The following is a 25831-nucleotide window of genomic DNA, read 5'->3' on the forward strand; positions in this document are numbered from 1 at the left end:
TCTGCCATATGTCTCTTTAGTTCATCTGACATCCATTTAATCCTAAACCTTGAAGAATATTTCTTAGTTGGTATGTAAAGCCTAGTAGCTTCCAAGATAAGTTCTTTGAATGCTTCCCATTTTAAATTTGGTGTTGGTAACATCATCAGTTGGTCCCACTGTATAGAATTTAAATACTGTCTCAGTCCATCGTAGTCGCCTTAACGAAAGCAATAACCTTTCCCTTTACCCCTAATGGTAGTTACCTCTTTAAATAAATCCCACTTCAGCACACTGTGATCACTGCCACCTAGTGGTTCATTTATCTGCAGATTCTTAATGCATGAAGAATCACTACTGATAATCAAATCAAGAGTATTACTCCCTCTAGTTTCCTCCCAAACATGCTGATGTAGAAAACAATCATCCAATAAATCCACAAAAGCCTTGCTAGTGTGTGAGTGACCAGCCCCCAAATTCAAGTCAATATCTGGGAAATTAAAATCCCCCATTATAAGACTCTCTGATTTACTGGCCCACTCTATTTCCCTGTACAGTTTCTTATTATACTAATCAGAGCCATTAGGCCTATAGCACACTCCTACTCTCAATTTTGATCTCCCAATGCTTATGTCACACCAAACTGACTCGACACTGCACTGTCCAATGATGTCGACTGGCTTCACTTCCTTGGATTTTATGTATTTCTTAACTAATAGCATAACCCCTCCTCCCTTCCTATCCTTTCTGTAGACATTGCACTCCCAAAATTTCAGTTCTGCATTCCTTATATCTGTGGGACACCACATCCCTGAAATCCCAACAATATCTACCTTTGATGTTTTGAGCAATACCTCAAATTCATCAAATTTATTTACTAAACTCCTAGCATTGGTGTACATGCAAGTATACATGCACCTGTTCTTTTTCTTAGCTACCCTAACACAACCCATGTGTTTACTTGTACCCCAATGATTCCCAGCAGTCTCTGAAATATCCTGCATCTTATTTTCCAGGCTACTGCTCATTCCAATAGAAGCAGTGCAAGAATCACTTTCACCTCTGCCAGTGGCTACTGTTAATCTATTAGTCCTTGTATCCCCCCAATCTAGTAGTTTTCCGACCCACCTAACACTGCCTCGATAGTCAATGGACACTGCTCTTTGTGGACTAATGCTATTAGTGGAGTCTCCCAGGGCTCAGTGTTGGGTCCATTGTTATTTTCTGTATTTATTAATGAAATTGATGAAGGTATATCAGGCTTAATGTCTAAGTTTGCAGATGATACGAAGGTTGGCAGGGGTGCTAATGACCGTATGTTACTGAAGCGGGATCTAGAAAAGTTGAGCAGATGGGCTGAGAGGCGGCAACTGAAGTTTAACATTGACAAGTGTAAAATACTGCATATGGGTAGCAGTAACCCCAGAGTATCATATCAACTGTGTGGTACTACACTCAGGGTGGTAGAGAATGTAAAGAAACTGGGAGTAATTGTGTAATCAGATATGAAGTTTTCTGAGCAGTGCAGAGAGTCTGCCAGAGTAGCTCATGATGCCTTGTCAATGATATAGGAATTTTGCTAGTAGGGAAAAGAAGGGGATTATCCCCTTGTATAACGCAATGGTCAGGCCACACCTTGAGTACTGCATATTGGTCTGGAGGCCTCATTTTAAGAAGGATGTAGAACTGCTGGAACGAGTACAGAGAAGGGCAACAAGATTAGTGAATGGAACGAAAGGTTGCTCGTGTGAAGAAAGGCTTAAGTTTTGCAAATTACAGTCTCTGGAGACTAGGCACCTGTGAGGTGATCTGATTGAGGTGTATAAGGCCTTGAATGGTTTAAGCAAGCTCAATGCTGATGGGATTCTTCTTCTTGCCCAGATTAGTCACCTGAGGGACATAAATTCAAATTGAGGAAAGACAGTAGAATAGATGTGTGGAAATTTGCCTTTAGCCAGTGGGTGGTAGATCTCTTAAAGAAACTTAAAATATTTTTATTGCAATCACCGAAAATAAGCCAATTTTACATGTATGCCTGATGCAATGCCCATAACAGCAAAAATGCTAGGGGTTAAAATTTCTGTTCATACTCTGGCACGACAACCAAGTCAGTAGAGTTTACAATAAATCGTAATACAAATATTTATCATATTTAGTAGTCACGGGCTTGAACCACAGTCCACTTAAGGAACGTGTGCTATGCACTCCTGACCACTCGGCTACGTCAGGCCTAACTTCTGTCATTGTAGCAGTTGACAGCTTAAATAAATTTAAGGCAGAACTAGACAAACCTTTGGAGTGAATGGATGGGTGAAATGGGAAAGGGTTTTTTTTTTTTTTTTGGATGGTGCTGTATAAGCTTGCTTTCTTGCATCATATGCCAATACAGTACTTGTTTCAGAAAAAAAAAAAAAAAAAAAAACATAAATATCCACTTGTAGTAGTGACTGAACAGTGCAGAGAGTATTCAATCAATGAAATCATGGTCAGATGAATCATGATACACTTGGTTTTGCAATGATGATAGACAGAGACTGTGGCAAGAACCTCACAAAGCGATGAATCTTGCTTCCTTGTTAAGACAACCCAAGCATCTGGAGGTGGTACCATGGTATGGAGAATGTTTTGTTGGCATGGACTGGGTCTGTTAATGCTGGTGAAAGGTCAAATGTCATCTGGGGAGTACCTGATTTATACAGTCACTCAGTATAAAGATTCTACTGCACCCTAAAAGTTACTTTTATTCTGAAGGTGATGGCCACTTTATGGATGACAATGCAACAGCACATCATGCCAGAATGGTTCGGGGAACATGACACAGATTTCCACCATCTTCCCTGGCCCCCACATTCACTTAATCTCAATACTATTGAGAATGTGTGGATACACTGGAGAGAGAGCTATATGGCAACAAAGTCCTCTTCCTTCGTGTTTTTCACAGCTATACTTTATTTGCTGAAAGAATGATTACAATTACACTAAAACATCTCATAGAATCCATGCTGTGCCACACACTTGCTATTATTCGATACTGAATACAAGTTTGTATTTTTTCTGGCAAGTGTGTGTATGAGCATTAATGTGTCCTGGGAATCTGTTACGTGACAGCTGTGCTATTCACTACCACTGCCTTGAAAGCTCCTTATGTGTGCTTTAACTTTTTTTATTGTTTTATCCGTTCTTAATTTTTTTTCAGCCTATTGGTCTGTTGCAACAGACCAATAGGCTGAATTAAATGGACTTTTCACAGTTGTGTTCATAATAGATTGAAAATAATTTCTGCTTCAAAAGTGAAAATTTTTTGATTTCATGCCTGCTAATGATATACTTTTAACATTTCCATTGAAAGATTACTAAATAGTTTTAATTGTCCTAATAACATAAGTTAGCTTATTTTTGAATTTAGCTAAAGATGTATAAATTAACTAAATATTCATAGAGCCTTATTTTGATGTGGATGTCGAATCTGTAACTAATATACTGTAGTGTAGTATGTTATAGTAAATAAATAGTTTGAAGGAAGAACTATATAGATCCTTGGAGGGTATAGATAGGTGAACTGTGTAGGTTTTTTTTTTTTTTTGTTTTGGCTGATGCCATATAAGCTTTCTATCTTGCATCATTTGTCATTATTACTGCCATACAGGTTAGCTTATTTTTGTATTTAGCTAATCATTTAGAAATGTAATAGGTGTGCATTATTATACTCCTATCTTTTAGTTTGTGTGGCATTTTTAAATTAAATTTAGACTAAAATTATGCCTAAAACAAGAACAGCACAGAAGAGAACTGTCGATGGAAGTTCTCTTCCCAATCACAGCTACATACAGTGTGCAACTTGCTTCCTTTTTTTTTCTCTATAGTGGGATATGATATGGACAAAGGGGGATGTCGTTGTGTGCTATCATTAGGGTTGCCAGACGTCCTTGTCCTTTTTTATTTTCATTTTTCAATGGCAGTGGCGGATTTCTGCACAGGCGTACGCTTCGGGCCCCCCAAATCGACAAAAAATTACAATTTGTGATTTCAAAGCCTTAACAGGGGATATGTTAAAAACCCCCTCAAATGCAAAATCCGCCACTGAGAAATGAATCATAAAGAGATAATCTTAACCTATTCTAGCCTCTCCAGCTGATATATGTAGTTTCACAAGCAACATGCACTTAACTTCTTAACTTAATTTCTTAAATTAACTTAATTTCACGATGAAATTATATTTTTTTGACAAAGGATAAAACTTGCACTTGTGTGGCTATGATCTAATTTTCACGAAAACCATGTGACTGGTAGATAATTAATAAAATCATAGGTATCGGGAAAATCTATTTCATTTATGAGGTTATAGGCACCTACATATTTTGAAAACATTTTATTTTTTAGCCATCAAAAATGGAATTTTCCCACAAAAAAGAAGAGGCTTTGTTCTTATAACAAAAATTGGGAGTAAGAATACGAATGGCTAGCATAAACAATTGATCCTCATTAGGCAAGATGTCTCCTATGCAGAAATGTATTTAAAGTTGATTATATGGGCACCTTAGCAGTTACTCAGTATAAATATTCAAGCTAATAAATTGGCAAATTCTTCGAAACTTCTTGATAGGTTTCTTGTGAAAAAGAATATGAAAGAAGAGGATTTAGTTACTGCAGCTGAAATAACTCATATTTATCATTCAATTAAGCATCGCCATTCTTATAACTCATTAGATTGTAGCATGAAATTGAACTCTAAACTTTACAATGATTCAAAAATATCACATGGAAGAACTAAATCTGCTGCCATTGTTTGTAATGTTTTAGGTAAAAAAGCATTGCAAATTGTTTTGGATGATTTAAAACATCATGATCCACCATTATTTTTTTGTTTACAGATTGATGCTTCTAATAAAAAGAATATGAAAATGTTTCCTTTGTCAATTCAGTACTTCAACAAAGAATATGGTCCTACAAACTATTTAACTGATTTTTTTGAAAGTGCAGATGGAATGTTTGAGTGCCTAAAAAAATTCAATGAGTAATTTAGGATTGGATTGGCAAAGGGTATCTAGTTTCAATGCAGAGAATGCAAATTGTAATTCTGGGAATAATAAATCCTTATTCCAAAATATTAAGAAATTAAATGAAGATGTAATTAAAGCAAACTGCCATGCTCATATTATTCATAATAATTTAGCTAAATATTCTTTCAATAATTTAGATATGGTCATTTTTCTGTTTCAGCTAAAAGAAGGGATAACCTTCAAGAATTTCATGAATTTGCCGAAATAGATTTTAAGGTACATACCAACTAGATGGCTTTCTTTACAACCATGTATAGAATGAATTTTGCTTTCATGGAAGGCTTTGAGCCTTTATTTCGTAAGCAAACCAGAAGACTGTTCCAAACAGCTTTTTAAAATTCTACAGAGGTCCTTATAATTATAGAATTATATTTTCTTTTCTCAATGTATGTGATCGAAATAATATGCAAAGAAATAAAAGAGCTTGAAAAGAATGAAACGTGTGCCAGTGATATTTTTTATATAATGAATGATCTAAAAAAATTCACTGAAGAATCGTCTTGATCAAGAATTTTTTGGTGTCGAGTTCATCAGCATTTTCAGATATTAGACCCTGTAGTTAAAAGCACAGTAATAAATTATTTCAAATCATTTTAAAATGCTGCATTGAAATATTTAGGAAAGAAATTTAATTTAAATGAAAAAACTCCTTTTTTGAAACTTGGCAAATTTAATCTTTAAAAATGGTTGTCCTAACTATGACTCATTTGTTGAAGTAGCAGAATATTTTAAATTAATAGAAAAACTTAAGTCGATATGAATGATTTATTTGATGAGATTTCAGCACTGAAAACAAATTATGAAGCTGCGTCGAGCTCTGAAAAATTTTAAACTTGTTCGAGTCAATGGTATTTCATTTTGAAAAGTGTTAATTTTAAGCTTTCAAATATTTTCAAGGTCCTTTCGTATGTTTTTTTTTCAGTGCCGGGGGACTTCAGCAAATTCAGAAAGGATTTTTAGTGTAATGAACTTGAAGTGGAAGGATGGGAGAAATAGATGTTCAGTTTCACTCATAAAAAGAGAACTAACGATCTACTTCAATTTTAAAGTTAATTGTTTAGATTTTTTGAGAAAATTAAAAATGATGCCGTAGTTCTTAAGGCTGCTTGAAGTAGTACAAAATATGTTTAATGTCAATGAATGCACTAAACTTGTATTAAAATATTTGGATCAATTCATGCTTTTTATATCAATCCATATCCTTCCCCACAGAAAATAATAGTTTACCATTAAATATTTAAAATTTGAAAATATTCATAGTCAATATGAAAACTATAATTTTTAAACCAAAATCTAAAAAATTTAAACAAAATGTTTAATTATTAACTAAAAAATCATTCAATTTTCCTTTTTTGGAGTGGGAGGGAGTGGAGTGAGAGTTGTAGCATTAATTATTTTTGAGTGTCCTTTAATCCAGTCATATAAATCTGACAACCCTAGCTATCATTGCAGAGAGTGTGAGGAGATTAAGCACATATTCAGCATTCTAATGGAATTATATAAGGGCTTGAGGAACATGGTTAATGTTCCTCTTTGAAGGAATTAAAAGAGTGAACCTCAAGCACAATGCTGGAGACTACACCCATGCATCACATGACACAACATCCTCCAACAGAAATAGCCATTATTGATTGTGATTCTACTAGGGAAGAATTGGTGGATTGTATCCTTTAATTTACATGGAATAGAATGTTATTTTTTATATAGGAACAGAGAAATTTCTTTGCAGAAGTGGACAGGATGTGGGTACTCTGTTTCCTTCATGAGCGGGTGTCTGCGCCCGCCAACACTGTTGGCAAGAAGTCTTAGTTTTTTTTGGTTTGATCCTGCAATTACCCCCAGGGGCTCACATCTGGTGGGTGTGGGCTTGTGCACCCAGGGTCCTGAGCTGGATATCATCATTCTACTCTTTTTTGGTGATTCCTTTCTACTTTTGACTCTCAGAGTAACTGGGAATTTTTTTTTGGCTGGTGCAGAATAAGCCTCAGGCTTCCTTCCACCATATGGCTAATAATAATAATAACACCTTCTGATTGCTATTCCTTGAATTGTTTATCTTTTTGGAGATTGCTGTGGGCTCTTGCAATGTGATGCTCATCTGTGGACAGTATATCTTCAGCAGTTTCTGTTGTAGCCTGCTTGACTAGTTCCTTGTGCTGTAGCTGAGTTTGGGATGACCACTGCACAGTATAGTTGGTTCATCATGTGCTAATTGATGATGTACAATGTTTTCACGTACAGTAGAGTGTCGATAATCTGAACTAATTGGGACCGGGGATTAGTTTGGATTTTCAAACTTTGGAGACCAACAAGAATTTATTAAGTTTAGAAATAAAAACATGGGCTTTAAAATCTGAGGTACTGCCTAATTTTTTGTTAAAATTCAGCACCCTTTTCACAACAAAAATCCAGATATAGGTTCTCCTAAACTTTGTCTCTGTGTGAACCACAAACAAATGACATCTTCAAGGGATGGGTCATTAGCTGTTCTCAAAGTTTATCTTTAATTTTTGCAACATCTGAATCAAGTTTTGATGTGAACTTTAATTTTTTTTCCCTTGTTGTTTTAATGTCTGTTATGGTTGACTTTCCAACCTAGTAAAATTTTGCTAATGAAGACCCGCTTTCTCCCTTTGAAAGTCTGTTTAAAATCTCAAGCTTTGGTTCAATTGGTAAAAATGTCTGTTTCCTTTTAAAAGAGAAAGGAAGCTACAGTACGGTAAAATAAAATACTGTAAAAACTCTGTTCAGAATCTTTTTACTCCGTATCTCACTTGTGCTTGCCATGTTTTATTATTGATTGACACTATCTTTTTTTCTGTTTTAGATTTTACAACTCCCCCCCCCCACAGAAATATCAGATTACAAAGTGTTATGTTCAGTTAGTACTGTATTGTATATTAATGAAGATATGTACATAAGCATAAATTTTTATTTTGCTAACTTGTTGATAATATTCTTCCAATTTTCACAAATCATTTAATTTTGTAATTGGCAAGAGAAAAAAAAAATGTGTAAATTTGTGCTTTATATCTTCATTTTAGCCTGTGGATAATATTCTTCCGATTTTCGCTTAATAGAATCAAAATTCAATTTGCAAACATGATCACGATAACTGGCACCAGCATAAAAAAAAAATGAATACTGGCTCGTTCAGACTTTCGACACTCTACTGTATATAAGATAATGTTTGTATATTGGATATGTCAGATAGATGGGAAAGATAAGTGGAATAGGACAAGGGTATGTCTGCTAAGGAAAAAGTTGATAATATAAAGTAGCTGCTTTACATTGTTGTACACATTAGTACAGTACTAATGATATTAAGAGTAGGAGAGCTGAGTATTTTTTTTTTATTATTATTATGAAAATACCAAACACAAGAGGTATTAGAACCTATAGTACTTGGTACCGTGCATGGGTTGAGAAGATGAAAGAAGATATTTGTTGATATTAGGTTTGAAATTCTGCAGATTGCAATTTTCAGGAAATACATATGAAGTAAGGCTGCTACAGAAAACAGAAGTTGCATGGATAAATGAGGAAGAAGAAAAGTTAGTTCTGTGAGGCTGAAGTTGGACAGTAAAAGGATGTTGACTGGTTGCAGCATGTGTTCAGATCGCTTTTGAAAGAGAGAGTTATAAAAGCCAATTCAGAAGAACAGTGCCCGCGGAAGAATCTATAGAAAAGGCATGCAGCAGAAACAGAACGTCTATGGGACAGAGAGTGGAGAGACTCTATTAGAGATGAGTCATTAATTAACCTAACTGCCCAGTTTTGAATGGAATCTAGACGCTTGAAAGCAGTTTTAGAAGAAAAGTAATGCTGAGAGTGAAAGACGCAGAGGAAGCAACATTTCTAATGTGCTTATGCCAAGAGAGATTAGAAGTCAGGGTAATCCCCAATAGAGATATATGATCTTGCCTAAAAATCACATGTCATCAAAGATAAGCATAGGAGCAGAAGAATCCTTTTTGCAAGATATGAGACAGGACTGAAATGAACTAAGTTACCTTTGACCCACTAGAGCTTCACTCAAAAAAAGGTCAGCAACCTTTTTTTGAGTGAAGAGACTCAGCTCAAGCTGGAGGAGTGGGGTGGGAGTTTTTTTAAAAAAATGGATAGAGTGGGAAGGTGTTTTATTAAAAAATATATATTTTTTGAAATATTATTTATTAATACTGAAAAAACGTAACAAATGTCCAATTAGGTACAAATTAATGTGACTTTTGCTGCTGAACTTCTTGAGCGAGTCTCTCAACATCAGGCAAGTATGCCATAATTTTCATCTTTAAACATGCTGAGAGACTTGTATTGTCCAGACGGTTTCTTGATTTATTTTTAATACAGTCATGTTCCAAAATATTTGCCTGTAGAAATAGTCGAACCAAACGCTGAAAGAAGTCCAAATGCAAATATTTTCAAATTTATATACGTGTCTGGTAAGCTATTCCACATATCGAACACACTTTTTCAACTCATATTTCGCCATTCAATTGTGTAGAATTGCAAGGGCAGCCTTTTGCCTCTCCAAATCCTCAATTTCAGTTTTAAGGCATTTTAGTCTTGCACTCCACATGTTCTTGATTTTTAAGTCCTCTAATGCCATTTCATATTGTGCTGCAGGTTGCCGACCTCTGCACTAGAGAATTACATGGAGATCAGCATTTAGGAAATTGGTATTGGATATTCGTGAAGTTGAAGCTGTTTCAGCAGGGAGGGCAGGGTTTCTCAAACTGGAAGCTGTAATACAATGCTATCATCAGCAAAAGTATGGATAGGATTTCTGGTCAATGAAAGAAGGTCATTAGCCGAGTGGTCAGGAGTGCGAGTGCAGTGGCACACGCTCTTTGAGTGAAACGGGGTTCAATCCCATGACTGCTAAATATGATTATTTGTATTGATTGATTTATTGTAAACTCCACTGACCAGGCGGTCATGCCGGAGTATAAACAACAAGAAAAGAGTGGAAGAAAGGGGAACAACAGCATTAGTGGAGAAGTTAGAAGACAGAGAGCCATCTACAGTGAGCAGTCAGAAAGAAAACTGGATACCCAATTACAAAAAAAGTTGGCAAACCATAAGATGAAAGCTTATTTAGAAGACCTTTATGTCAAACATGATCATAAGCCTTTGAAATGTCAAGAGCAACTGCTTGAGTTTCACCAAACTTTTCCATTCAATTTGTCCACAGATGAGTAACATAAGCCAGAGGATTGACACTGACAGAATCCATAGTGGAGATTGTTGATCACACAGGTTTCTAAATAGTTTAAGAGTTGGCAGTTAATTGATTCCTTCATTACTTTAGAAAGAATAGATGTAATTGCAATGGGACAGATTTGTTACCCTTTTTAAGAACTGGCTGGATATGCACAAAAGGAAAAACGCCTTTGGAATAAGAAAGTGAAAAAAGGCAACACAGAACAGGAGTAAGTTCAGGAGCACATGTTTTGAGAACTAGTGAAGAAATACCATCAGGACTTGGAGCTTTCTTATCATCAAGATTCATCAAAATCCTTTTGACAGAAGAACACAGGAGGCATTAATAACTGCTTTACAATTGTTGCAAGCTTTGGTGTAGACAAAAAATGAAACTGAAGATTTGGAAACTAGCCAATTATGATATGCAACATTCTTCTCTTGAACACCCTTAGCACATTTATCAGAAAACCAAGGTTTAGATAAAGGACGAGATTTTAAGATGGAGTGTGGAATTAATTCCATCCCTACAAGAATAATTTTACAGAAGTTTCGAAACAGTAATCTGACCAAAGAAAAGAAATTTTGTAGATCATACTATTTTGCATTCTTGTAATGCCAAACAACACATGGTTGTCAATGGCCATGAGAGAAAAGCTTTATTGGAGAAGAGACCGTCACCGAGTTATGATATGAGGTACCTGGAGGACCACTCACCTCGACTGCATACTTAGAAGGATTGTCTGTGAGATAAAGATCAAGAGTGTTGGCTGCTAGGTTAGGATTGTCTGGTATTCTGGTAGATAAATGAACAATATGCAAGAGGTCATTAGTGACTGCAGAAGCCAGCCGGGGTTGTGAACATTAAAATAAACAAGGAAAGTTGGACTAGAGAAAGTCAAGTTTCAAAAAAGAGGAAGTCAAAGAGTTCCAAGTGATTAGTGGAGTTTGGAGAATGACAGAGGCAACAGATGAATTTGACAGAACGTGATAGAGAGATTTTAAGCCAGAGAAGATCAAAAATAGAAGATTCCAAATTACTAAGTCTCTGACAGAATATTAGAATGGACATATATACAAGTTACCACCTTTGAAGTGAATAATTCACACAACTGAGATGAGTAGTTGATTCAACTGATAACTGAAATTCTGTCAGAAAAAGTGCACGGGGTTTGGCTTGACTGTAAGTGGAAATAGACATCACTGAGATTAGAACTAAGACCATGTATATTTGTGAAAAGAATGAGGAATCGTTGGGGAGGTTTAGTTCTTTTGCAGTTTAACAATTCATGGTGTATTCAGTAGAAAGAAAAGGTGGGAGACATGCTGTATGAAGTAATGAAATTTTTGGAGATGGCTTACACATGGTAAGAATATACCCAGCTCCTTAACATAACGTGGCCTCGACACACTACTCTGACTCCCTCTAGTCACTATCTAGCAGATCCAGAAGCCTCCTAGAGAGTGTTCAATAGGTTCGGTCCGGTGTACTAACTGCTGGCTGGCTTACGAACACTGTTTTAGAGCTGTATCCTCAAAAGACATCAGTCATACTGCATGATGGAAGAGATGGGGTGAGTTTACCGGAGCTTTACTCTGGAGACAAAACATGGGTTCCACCATTTCTAGCTTAAAATAAGCAAAATGGTAGCAATGCACCGGTTGATGAGAGTCATCTGCCACCTAGTATTGCCTGGTTAACACAGAGGGGCAGCATCCTTCCATGAGGTGTGGGGTGCCAAACCACATGGAGGATTTACTTAACAAGTACAAGGAAATGTTGGGAAAAAGTCATGAGAAAGGATTAAATATGAAAGTGCCTGAAATTCTGCCAGACAGTATATTATGAGAGCCTTGGAGAGAATGTGCAAGGTTCATGGGGTAGAATTTTTCCCAACATGGTCTGTGCCTGCTAAGAGGAGGCACAGACCATAAATAGAAGGGGTTCAAGAACATTTGCTGATGCTATTAAGACAGTGTCAGGTGGGTCAAAAAACTGCTAGCTTTGGAGAGGGGGGATACATAACAGATTAATAGCAGCCACAGGCAGAGGTGTAAGTGGTTCTTGCACTGCTTCTATTGGGAGATGCTGTTGTTGTTGTTTGGTTTTTAGGAGCATTAGCAACTAAGGCCATATTGCTCCAGGATATGCAGTGGTCATTCCTTAACCTTTCCGCATCCTCCGTATTTGGTGGTGACGGGCTCGAACCCCGGTCTAATCAAGAAGCGTGTGCTACGCACTGCTGCTCCTTCCCACCTGGCTACGGAGGCGCCTTTGGGAGATGCAGCAGGTTGGAAAGCAAAGTGTTGGAGATTACAAGATCTGCCAGGAATCACCAGCGAATAATCGGAACAAGCAAATATGTGGGCTGTGACAGGTACTAAGAGTAAAAACAGGTGCATGAATAGACACTAATGTGCACTAATGCTAGGAGCACAGTGAACGAATTTGAAGAACAGTCAGTTCTTCTATAACATGCATTTTGGCAATGTGACTGATATATTAGGGAATAATGTGAGTATAACGCATTTGCTCATGCACGATTTCATCTCGAGTAATACCAGATGAACAAAACCCGGCACCAAGCTGTGCCGGGTTTTGTTCAGCAATATATCAAGTTTACAAAGCTTAAAAATGTCAAATGTGTGAGAGTTATATTTCCCATTTTCTGTAGCTGTATTGGTTGGAGACACACTGTTGTCATTCGTTGTATTCACAAGATAACAGGTGATATTGTTGGTCGACTAATGTTTTCGAGAGCTCACATTTTTCAGTTCGAACAGAAATTTCATGAGCGGAGGAGCACTACCATAAAATAATTTGCAGTTCCTGGTTTATTGGGCTTTTCTGTTGTTGCAATCTAATTATAAACGGGTAGTAAACTCGATCTTATTGCATTTGCGATAATACCAATAGCTGGAACTGTGTGGGCATCTATGTTATTATGGTGAAATGTGTTTCCTGCCATGAAATCTTCAATCATATAAAAAAACATAAATAAATTTTCAGAATCTTCTCTTCATTCCTATTTTTAAAGTGTGAAATTGTTACTGCATATCTCACTTGTGCATGCCATTAACCCCAGGGGCTCACATCTGGTGGGTATGGGCTTGGCACACCCAGGGTCCTGAGCTGGATACCATCATTCTTCTCTTTCTTGGCGATTCCTTTCTACCTCTCTCTCTCTCTCAGGTTAACTCGGGATTTTTTTTTTTTTTTTTTGGCAGCATAAGCCTCAGGCTTCCTTGCACCATATAGCTAATAATAATAATAATAATGTTTGTCACTATTGATTGCTTATGTTTTTTTACTGTTTTAAATTTTACAATCCAAAAAAATAGTCAGTGAACAGAAATATCAATTACTATGTATATATTACAGTGCAATATTTACTGTAATATTTATTTATTTATTAGACGTTTAAGATAATTTAACCTGTGTTAGTTTTTTTGGTGTTTTACTTAGCACACTGAACTTGTTTTTTTTTTTTTTTTTTATAGTGCTCTGTCCCTATTTTTCCCAAAAGCCCTGTTGTTTTTAATGCGTGAAATGCCATAACGCGAAGATTTTTAGGACCGCATGTACCCCATTATAGCAGAGTTTCCAGAACTGACTGTACTGGTAAAGTCATCAAACGAAGATGTAGTGATATCAAAGACATGGTGTTACTCAGACATCAGGGAAGCAGATTTGAATATGGTGAGTATAATATGTGCAGAAAGGGCAGAGGAAGTGGGAGAAATTATTTTCTTTGTTAAAAAGCAAACAGAATCTAAGACGGTGCATCCAGCTGACATGTATGGCCAGTGCAAGGTTGGGTCAGTTTAGTATGACATAACATAAGGTGTTGGAAAAGAAAAACGAGAAATTTGTTATAGGCCAAATGACTGTGATGGGTATAACAAACATATAAAGTGGGCTAATGTATTGGAACGTCTTATAATAGGGAATTTTAACTCTCCAAATATTGACTGTAACTTGTTCACTGGTCATTCACACGGTAACAATACTTTTCTGAATTGACTGCATTCTATACCAGCATGCTAGAGAAGCAATGAAAGAAAGTAATACTCTTATCAGCAGTAATTCTTTGTGCATTAGGAATATTCAGATAAAGGAAGCACTAGGTGGCAGTGATCACAGTGTACTGACGTTGGAACTACCATAAAGAATAAAGGAGAGGGATTTGCTTTCATTGGTCTCACACAATCTTTTAAATTCTATCCAGTGGACTAACTGATGTCATCATCAGCAAATTCATCAGAGAAGCTACTTCGTTTTGAACTGATGAAACCAATGGCGGAAAATTAAAATACATGGGATGTGTATAAATTATCAGGTGATACTGAAGTCTGCTGTCAGGTCACAAAAGCATGTTGGGCAAGCTAAGGCAGATTACGAGAAATCTCTGCCAAAGACTTCTTCAGTCATAAACACTAGAAGGAAGGAGAATAAATCTCACTGGTCCATTAGATATTATTATTATTAGCCATATGGTGCAAAGAAGTCTGAGGCTTATGCCGCACCAGCCAAATCCACATCCAATCTAAAATAAAAAAGATTTGAGTACCCTGAGAGAGAGAATTGTTTCAGAATAGATGTGTGCAAATTTGATTTCATCCAGGAGGTAGTTTAATGTTGGAACAAACTGCCATCAGGTTTTGTGGTGGAAGTGGATAGCTTGAATAAATTTAAGGAAGTAGACAAATTACTAGAGGGGATGAACAGATGATGCAAGAAGTGTTTTCCCCACCCTCTTCCTATAAGCTTGTTTCCTTGCATCATTTGTGACTACTAATACAAAGAAATTTTTTATATTTTATGGGTAAATTTCTTGGATTAGTATTATTAGTTGCAAATCATGAAAGAAAACAAGCATATAGCTCCCACATCACCTGTCCATCCCCTCAAACAATTTTTCTAGCTCTTCCTTTTAAATTTATTCAAATTACTCACTTCCACCACAAAGCCAGCTGGCTGAAGTATTTCTGCATAAGAGAATCTTATTGTTTTTCTCAGCACCCATTCCAACAAATCCACATCCAATCTAAAATGAGGCTTCCAGATCTGTATGCAGTATTCAAATGTGCCCTAACCATTGCTTTATACAATGGAATAATCACCTTCTTATGCCAGCTGTCAAAATTCCTGTATATCATTAACAAAATCCCAAGAGCTATCCTAGCAGCCAATCTGAAATGCTTTACACTATCAGGTGTAAGTAAAAGTAAAAGGTGTACAAATCCTTAATGTCTTGATTATGCCTGATTTTACAGAGACTAGGTGGTTGAAGCGGTAGTTTTAAACTGATAAGGTCATCTGTATACTGACATGCTAAGTCAGTTACTAAGAATATTGATATTAAAAGTCAAAACAAGGAAGACTTTTATCCATTTTAATAGAGAAAGTTATGCTACTGCCTTAGCTGTTGAGACTTATGAAGCCTATCAAAGTCTCCATCATTATGGTTCCAAACTACAGAAAAGTCATCAAAAACCTTAACCATGATTTGGGGACTGCCCTGGGATAGAGGCTAAGATGTGTTTTCAAACTCAGCCATATAAATGTCTATGGAGTTGGGGATCCCAACCAAGGCCACTTTTTTTTCTTTTTTTTTTTTTTTTTGTACAGAGAAATACGCCTGAAGAACAGTGAGGTCCAGGACTTCTTTGATGTCATTAATATTCAAAGGGTTTATACCAGTAGAAGCCACCCAGATCAAAACCAAGAAGGTTTTGATCTGGGTGGCTTCTACTCACTATAGCTCTCTGGGAGGTTAAGTTTTTTGAAACATGCTTGTTCTATTCTCTTCTGAGTGAAAAGTCCTTTAAGAGACTGCTCAGTCTTTTCCACACTTTTTTGTAGGGTCTACTTTCAGAATACCATGTGTCAGTATTCTGACACATGGTATACCCAGTGCAGATGGCCATAATTTTTTTTATTATAAAGCCACCTCATTTGTCAGCTTAAATAATGTCTAAATTGGGGTCTTTCTTAAAGTAGGAGAGGGCTGTTTCCCCTGCTTTGGATAAGTTGTGTTTTTCGTAATCTCTATTATACTTGTTAAGGGCTTATTCATCAAATAGGTCTAAGGTAAGAGAGTCCCTCAATGTGCTTAACTGGGATGCCTGAATAGACGAGAATCTCCATGATGGATGTTTACTTGAAACGAGCAAACTGAACCCCTTTGCTAAGAACCTGGATCTCACTGTCTGTTAGGCTTCTACTGCAGTGATTCTGGAGAACTCAATTTTGTTTAGGGTGTGTGCGTGTGTGGTGTCCACACTCATAGGGGAGGGTCTCACAACAGTTATTGTGTGTTGGGAGTTATTAGGTCACTATTCTTAACTTAAGTTTTATTTGACTATTCATAACTTGTATTATCTGAGATCATGGGGGAGGGAGGTGAAAGGCTTGGGCATGAGAGGCATATAGGTCCTCATCTCCTGCTCAAATGCTTGGTATGGCTAGCTACAAAGAAGGGACTTCTCCCAATCATATCAAGGCATCTTCCAGGCAATCAGACTGAGGTCTCCTCCAATGAAGCCAAAACCCTAGATGTTTCCCTTTGGTGGTTTTTTTGTTTTAACAATTTAGCAGTTACTATTAGGTCACTATTCTTAACTTAAGTTTTATTTGACTATTCATAACTTGTATTATCTGAGATCATGGGGGAGGGAGGTGAAAGGCTTGGGCATGAGAGGCATATAGGTCCTCATCTCCTGCTCAAATGCTTGGTATGGCTAGCTACAAAGAAGGGACTTCTCCCAATCATATCAAGGCATCTTCCAGGCAATCAGACTGAGGTCTCCTCCAATGAAGCCAAAACCCTAGATGTTTCCCTTTGGTGGTTTTTTTGTTTTAACAATTTAGCAGTAGTAGAACAATGTAGGCTATGGATTAAAATATAAAATTTCAGTTTTATCCATAGATAAAGGAGCCACAAAAGCTCTGAAACAACATTACATGTATAGTTAAAGATTAAAATACCCAATATTGTTCTTGAAATGCAGAGCAGTGCTCTTATTTTTCATAAAAACTACTGCAAACTGTGTTTCCCTAAATGATTTCTCAACCACAGTAAAAAAAATAAAATAAAAATAATATTACTAAAAACTAACTGGCTCATCATCACTATCAGTCATATCAAGTCCCTCCTCCAGACTGAACCTAGAAATAAATATGGAATAATGACATTTCAGTTTAATATTCATTAATTTTACTGAACAATTTTAAAACATTTTGCAAAATTTCACAATTGACAATTAAAACTGTTCATTATAAAACTTATCTGCTGTTCTGAATTTTGTAATGTACAACAAATTTAAACAGCATAAAATGATACAGTAAAATACCATTACAATGAAAATATTTCCAGAGCTAGCCAACTTCTCTTAATAATAACACTTTGAAATAATTCTCGGATATAAAAAGAACAACACAACTCTATGTGAAGATATTGCTATGTTTATTGTACAATAGCTGCTGTTCCTGGTAGGTAACAAAATAAGTGTCAATACAATAACAGGTAAGCAATTTCTTTGATGATGCATTTACAATGAAAAATATATATCAAACAAAATAAACACCATCCTGAACATTATGGACAAACTGTTATGGTTTTCAACAGTTGAGTTACTGTGGAGGGAGGGATGAAGTGCCTTCCAATTGAACTTCAGGTGATAGTAGCATTATTATGGAGTTGTTGGCTTCTTGTTGAACACTTGTGAGTGTGAACTGGAGAGAGATAGAGAGAGAGAACAGGGGCCCTTCGAATTGGGTTTGGTTGGCTTGTTGTAGAATGTGTTATATCCAGTTGGGATCTACTGAATGTTACAGAAGAAGAAATAAACCAATGGCTACAGGAACAAAATGTAATTCAAGCCAAATGGTTATGATTAAAAAAAATAATAAAACTTACCCCTACCAGGAATATTATTCTCACATTCAACACCCCCAACTTATGCTCGTCTGCAGCACCAGTTCTGTCGAACAGGTCCCTGCACTCAAATGGTCTAAATAATAATATCATCGCCATCTTTGTTTTTTACATTTCTATCAACGCGCCTACCGCCGTCTTAATGTCTAGTTACCCACATTATTGTCACTACAAGAGCTGTAAAATTTGAAAAAATAAAAAATTACTATTACAAAAATATCCCATATTTATTTTTGCACAGGGCCTCACAAATTTTGGAGCTAGAAGTGCTCATCTGTAAAAGCAAGTCATCCACTTTGCTGCATTTGCCCCTACATTCTCAACTCTTTGAGATGTTATAAATGCCAAAAGTATGGCCACTCAAAGAAATGACTTTCCCCAACTGCAAAAGTGACCACTCAGCATATTCTAAGATAAGGGAAAAATGAGAAAAAAAATTGTAAAATATAAGATTGAACACAAAGTTAGTTACCAAGACACAAGGAACTAATTGCACCTAATATACCCAAACATAGATGAAATTCATGAGTTTGTGGGTAGTAAATGGATGGCCAGTGCTCAAAACAGAAGGAACTGGAAAGTTGCTGGAGAGGCCTTCATCCTGCAGTGGATTGAAAATGACTGATGATGATGATGATACCCAAACATACAGGGTGATTCTAAATTGTTGTCGGGGTTTCTGTGGCCTATAATTTTCTAACTGAAAACAACAAAATAAAACTGCTTACAGAATATGAAAGTGTAACTCAAAAAGTTTTATTACCTATAGAATCAATACTGCAGAATGCTAAACAACTTCAACATGTGTGCCTTTCGTGGCACGTAAGATGTCCAAGCGATATTCAATTTCCCTCCAAGTGTTCTCAGCATTTGCGTGTAACTGTTTCGATTGCAGCAACAATTCTGGGCTTCAGTCATTGAGAGGGGTCACAGAGGTCTTGCTGCAATGTCCTTCACGTATCCCCCACAGGAAGAAATCAAGTGGCATAAGATCGGGTGAGTGCGGAGGCCATGGAATCGGCCCAACCCAACATCCAAGAAAATGCATGTCGTTCGTGGCATACCTAACTGCAAAGAAGCTCGTCTAGTTCATTTTTGTGGGCTTCGAGAAAATGCTTTGTGGATCATCTTCCTGCTCCTTTTCGATGCAGAACACTACCAGTCTCTTGAAATTGCTTTAACCAACGTCGGATAGCATTATCTGAAGGTGGATCTTTTCCATACAGAGTTCTGTAATGATGTTGCGTTGTGATAACGGACTTTGTTTCGTTGTTATTTGTTATTTTGGTTTTTAGGAGCATTGGCAACTAAGGCTATATTGCTCCGGGAATATGCGGTGGTCATTAATTGACCTTTCCGCATCCTCCGTGTTTGGTGGTGGCGGGCTCGAACCCCAGTCTAATCAAGAAGCGTGTGCTACGCTCTGCTGCTCCTTCCCACCTGGCTACGGAGGCGCCACTTTGTTTCGAAAAACCAAAGTACACACATTTCCTTCTCTTGAACAGTCGCCATTTTGAAGTAATGCCATCAATATCTCCCAGACATCAATGCAGCGGAAACAGTGTTGCCAGAGGAGAGACAACTGGAAGATTGTTGTTTCCGGTTTGAAAATTATAGGCCACGGAAACCCCGACAATAATTTAGAATCACCCTGTAATACCTATGCCAGTGTTGAAGAGAAACATCAAACAATTGCCACTCAACCTGATGTCATGGTTCCTACTAATACATCAATCTCTTACTGGGCTCAAGCTGCCCTCACTTAGCAACAATCTAAGCTCTCAGATCAGGCAACTGATATACTCTTTGGACAATACCAGTGGTATTTCCTCCTCCAGTGATTGCTACTACAGTTCAAATGTGACAAAGAATATTCAAGACAATATGGACACTTGGTCAATCTGTCTTCCTAAAAAAAGAAAAAAACCAAAGTCTGAATGCCCTAAGTCAGCCAGATACAGCTTCATCAACTAAGTACAAATAATGCCTCCTATTATACAGTGGAATTTCAGAAGGTTTCACTGCAATACTGATGATATCCAAGATTTAATTGTTATTCTCCAGCTGTCCTTTGTATATAGGAAAGTTTTTGAACCTCGCAAATTTCCCCTTCAGTAAAAAACTGTTATCTCAGTCAATTAGATCATAATACAAACAACAAATGCTGCCCATCTTGGAAAATTCAAAGATCCTGTAGAGACAATTCAAAGATATGCAGCAACAGATGTTGCTGCATGTCTAATTACTCATATTGTGATAATGCTTGTCTCAATCTATCTGCCTCAAAACAATATTTACTCATTAAAAGACTTTGAAGATCACATCATGCAGCTGCCTCTACTTCTCTGTATATCAGGAGATTTTAACTATCCTTTATTGGGGGGTGCCTGACTAATTAAGAGCCTTCTTGAGACTCAATACCAGTACACACATTCATGTACAGTTCCCAACTGGACATACCCCTGCAACAGATCTTTCAATTTGTCCTCCAACACTGTTTCCCAATCATAGAGTGGGCAGTGATCAATTCCAAATTGCATGTAACCTATTGATAGAACAGACCCCTTTAACTGAATCTTGCAGGAAATTTTCTCAAGCTGACTGAGCTAAGTATCAGTCATCTATTCCCCCCTTAACGAGAAAATAATTTGCCTGCAGCCTATTGATAATACCGCAGATTACATCATGTCAAACCTCCTAAATGTGGCCAAAGGCTCATTATCAAATCCCCCAGCAAGGAAGCATTATAATTATTGGTGGAATGAAGAAGGCAAAAAATAAAGCTCGAAATTTGTTTTGTCATGTTCCAATCACAGTTAATCTCAACTATAAGAAAGCACATCTGATCCAAAGGCAAGCCATGAAGGAATCCAGCACCCATTTTGCTTCCAATATTAACAGGAAAACTGCCTTCAGAATAATAAAGAAAAAAATTAAACAGCTTTATGGAATGTTTCCTACCATATAATCTCCTGGAGTGGGCAAGAACTCTCAATCCTCTCCAATACAGACAATGCTTTGGACAGTACTTTAGTTAAAGTCTCGGCAGCATCAGACTAACCAGAATTTCAAAAGTTAAAAATACCACAGGACAGCATCCCATTAACTTCCATATAACCAACTTTTGATTGCTCCTTAGAATGGTGTCCAACAATGCTGATGAGCCAAATGGGATTTACCACATCATGTTACAACATCTTGATAATAAAGCTTTTTGCCCCCTCCAACCAAATGTTTTTAAAAAACATTTATTCTACTTCATGGTATCATCCTACTGTTTTAGCATTTCTGAAGCTTGGGAAAGATCCCACCAATACCCATAATTATACATTAATCTCTCCCTCTTCCCTCCAGCTGCCTTGGAAAGGTCCACATTATACAACCACAGTGGCTCACATCTGGTGAGTATGGGCTTGTCACACCCAGGATCCTGAGCTGAATATCATCATTCTTCTCTTTCTTGGTGATTCCTTTCTACTTTTCTCTCTCTCTTTCTCAGGGTGACTTAGATTTTTTTTTTTTTTTTTGGCTGGTGCAGCATAAGCCTCAGGCTTCCTTGCACCATATGGCTAATAATAATATGTGACTCACTGAATCACAACATTTAATGTCATAGTCAACATGGTGTAAAAACAGGTCCTCCTTGGATCTTATGGCCCATGCCTGACTACCTTGATTATACAGGGTATTGACTGGATTATCGAGCTCCCCATCTGTGATTCAGGCTTCAAGTGTGTACTATGCTGGCTTGATCCTATTCAACACAGTGCCTCTGGAAAGTCAGAGGTCTCTATACTGATGCTCATGAGCCAACTCTGCTTCGCTTCTCCATTGGAAAGCTTTACTTAATTATGTAGTCAAAATACAAAGTTGTGTCTTGCATCCCATTCAGCCAGCACTACCTGTCTAATCTACCATTAAAAAAACCTTTATAGAAATAAAACTAGTGGACTTTCATCTTCTTGAACTGACGTAGGGTCAGAATGTTTTCATCCATAACATACAAGAAGAAGCAGCTTACACTCGACCATCATGGACTCTTCAACTGATCTGTGACACTTACCTTTGCCAATGGGAAAAGAACTTTCTACACGCACCCAATGTGAAACAACTCCATGTAACTGCAAAAAGGCCTCTAAGGTTGGGGTTGGGGTTATACATACCACAAGTTTAGACAAATTCACGAACTCCATACTATCTTTAACGACTAACGTGGACCGACCCACTACCGGGGCAATCAGCTGCACCAGAAATTTAGATAGAGCATAAGTGGGGCTACCAATAAAGGAAACTATGGGTCGTAGTGGAACATTTACTTTGTGCATCTTGGGCAGCCGACACCCTGTTGCATGCATGGACCAGTATTTCTCCGTTTTCAACCAGGATAGTAACATCTTATTCACACACTGTTCTAAGCCAGCCACTGGGTTTCTATGAATAATCTTGTATGTATCACATAATAAGTCTAACACTTTCTTTTGGTAATCCTCCTTACTTAGTACAACAGTTTATCTACCTTTGTCTGCTGGTAAAATTACAATATCATCATCCCGTTTAAGTTCTTCTAATGCTTTCTTCTATTTAAGGGTAAGATTTGAAGCAGCCATTTTTGCCTGGCTCAATATAGCAACGGTTTTAACACGAATTTGATTAGCAATGGATTCCAGTAGTTTACTTATGGCCCTCTCAATGCCCATGGTTGTTTTAGTAATTGGAGGTTTAGGGGGTAATAATGCAAATTTGGGTCCTAGAGCCAACAACCCCTCTTGCTCTTGGGTTAAAGGTTTGCCACTTAAGTTCTGGATGAAATCAGATGATGACCACCTCTAAATATAGTGGTCTGTTCCTACAATAACGTGTTGAACTTATTAACATGTCTCTGTTTATATGAATATGCAATCCTATTCACCCGCTCCAGAACTAACCTCTTAATGCTCACCAGGTGTATTTGTCTAAACTTGTGGTAACTCCATGTAATCCACATTCAGGGATATGTTAATTTTACACCAGTCGCTCTAAATCTGATTCAACTGCTGCAGTATTTCCCCTGTTATCATTTTGGCATCCCTTCCACCTGAATGCAGTAGCTTTTCAGCCAAACTACATGCAATTAAATTGGCTTTTAGAAAACCTCAATTTTGACATTCTTTAAAATATGTTATTTACACTGATGCCCTCAGCTCATTCACCACAATCCCTAATTCCTCTTATAACGTTTGCCACATTTTAAATCAAATCAGAAGCCTACTATTACAAGTTGAAGAACACCATCAAACAACAGTCATAAACACAAAAACAAGTCAGTTAATGTACACAGTGTGTTACACTGCAGGTAATAAGTAATGATTGAAAATGGGCAAAACAGCAACAACTTTTATGCATCTGCCATATTCCCATTCATTCCTCCTATCAGCACAAGCAAAAAATATAATACAGCATACTGTATATGAATAGCCCTTGTGATATGTATGAAAAGGAAAAAAAAAAAAAAAAAAAAAAACAATAACTGCCAGATTTCTATTGGTTCAATTTTAATGAAATTTGGGAATGCTCAATAAATTGAGCTAAATATAAAATTTCATGAAAATTCATCCATTGAGACTCAAGTTATTACATGCGAATGGACAAAAGAATGATAACTGCTGGATTTCTACTGACTCAATTTTTAAATGAAATTTCAAATGGTTTGACAAATTTTTCTAAAAGAGCCAAATATCAAATTTTACAAAAATACATCCATTGGTGTTAAGTTAATATATGCAGATGAATGGACATGGTGAAACCAACACATGCATTACACATATAGGTTAACAAGCTGACATTTCCTATCGATGAAATGCATTTTTGCAATAGTGTCTGCTTGTAAAATGGCATGGAACTTGGTGATGCAAGAAAGCAAGTATATGAGCTTATTGTTGAATTGTTGTTGTTTTTTTTTTTTTTTTTTTTGATTTGGTAGTTGTTGGCGCATCGGCTTCTGTGGCCATATTGCACCTCCCAAGGTTTTTGCAGTACTCTGATCCAAGCCCGAGGCGGGAATCGAACCCGCAACCTTTGGGTTGCCGGGCAGGTACTTTACCCACTCGGCTAGCCCGGTCGGCTTGAATTGTTGTTATTAAGTTAAACAGATGGGTTGACCTTCAATAGCATGAAATGGAGGCATCATAAGATGCCTCCATTTCATGCTGTTCAAGGTGTAAGATGTGATTCCTTGGGTGGTTTTCCATGAATAAGTGATAAGCTATTCCCCCCCTTCAACCTAGGCCTTGAACTTAAAGAAGGGATGCCGAAAAAAATTTCTCACCACATTAACTGTCCAACCTATATGCCAAGTTTCAGATAAAGTTCACTATAAAATATATCTGAGTCAGGAGTGGGCAGAAGGAGCATATGCTCCCCTTAAAGAAAAAGAAGGCAATCTAAAAAAAAAAAACTCTGGTCACCATTCCCTCCCCACTTATGATGACACCTGGATATGCCACTGATCTGAGTATTAAACTTCCTGGAAGTTCCAAAAACCACACCCCTGTAGTGTGTTGTTTAGTTTAGTTTTAAACAGCTTCACAACATCCACTCTCTGGAAATATGTTCAAAATGGTGATAAACTCTTGTGCCATGCTTTCGGCAATGTTCTGCTGGGTACAGTCATTCATGTGCCAGGCAGTCTGATATCTACCACCTACCTAAACATCATTGCTGACCAGATACACCCTTTCATGGCAGCGGTCTTCCTCTCTGGCGGTGCCGCCTTTCAGCAGGATATAATGCCACACCACCTGGATTGTTCGAGACTGGTTCGTGGAACACGAGGAGACTTCCAGGCATCTGTGGTTTGTGTTGGAACAGCAACTCCGATCTGCGGAGTCTCAACCACGGACCTTACAGGAGTTAAAGGATCTGCTGGTTATGTGTTGGTACCAGATACCACAAGACACATTTAGAAATCTTGTAGTATCCATGCCTATTAAGTAGGTGAACATAATGTTTTGGCTTATCAGTGTATATAACAAATTAGAATTTTGCCTCCGGACACAGCAAGAATTTGGGTGTCCACATCCTCCAACTATAGCAGGAAGTTAACATGCAAGGAAAATCTTGCACTGGGATACTTCAATATATTCAGATTACCAGTGGACACTGTAGAGAATTGGTGGATATCAACATGTATTTTATTTAATGTCTTCATTCTTTAATCAGCCACTGAATATCCCAAGAAGGGAGAGTGGCATATCTAAATTCATTAATTTGACTATTTACCATCTAAAAATCTTAACCAGTCATCTGGATGATATCCTGATCCTATTCCACTTATCCTTTTTGCATAATGCATTTTTCATTTCCCTAATAAGAGTCACCAAGAATAACTACTTCATGAACCTCCTGATTTAGTTCTTTCAAGGCCAATAACTGTATTCTTCAAGCATTCAAATTCATCAAACACACAAAGGCATCTCCTGGAAACTCATCTATGTGATCACCTGGGTTAAGTAAACTAAATTCTGATGGCTTCTTTAGAAACACACAAGGAGGCATAAATTTAAATCTTGTATTTATTCCCTATTAAAAAATTGCTGGAATAACTTCCACTAGTGTTGTGAATAAATTTAATGAAGGTTTGGACATATTATTGGAAAGAATGGAGAAATTAAG

At 37.2% G+C, this 25831-nt stretch overlaps 1 protein-coding gene across 1 annotated transcript in view; it reads right to left on the reverse strand.

Annotated features, from left to right (window-relative positions):
* The window catches only part of LOC150085516 (uncharacterized), a 372167-nt gene that overhangs the window by 170027 nt on the left and 176309 nt on the right, over nt 1–25831 (reverse strand). The window contains exon 4 of the mRNA XM_090374587.1: nt 17364–17412. Coding sequence (XP_090230713.1) covers nt 17364–17412 — 49 coding nt within the window. The remainder of the gene's footprint in view (nt 1–17363; nt 17413–25831) is intronic.

The sequence above is a fragment of the Mastigoproctus giganteus genome, chromosome 5 (genome assembly GCF_048544385.1).
Source record: "Mastigoproctus giganteus isolate SK-2022 chromosome 5, ASM4854438v1, whole genome shotgun sequence".
NCBI lineage: Eukaryota > Metazoa > Arthropoda > Arachnida > Uropygi > Thelyphonidae > Mastigoproctus > Mastigoproctus giganteus.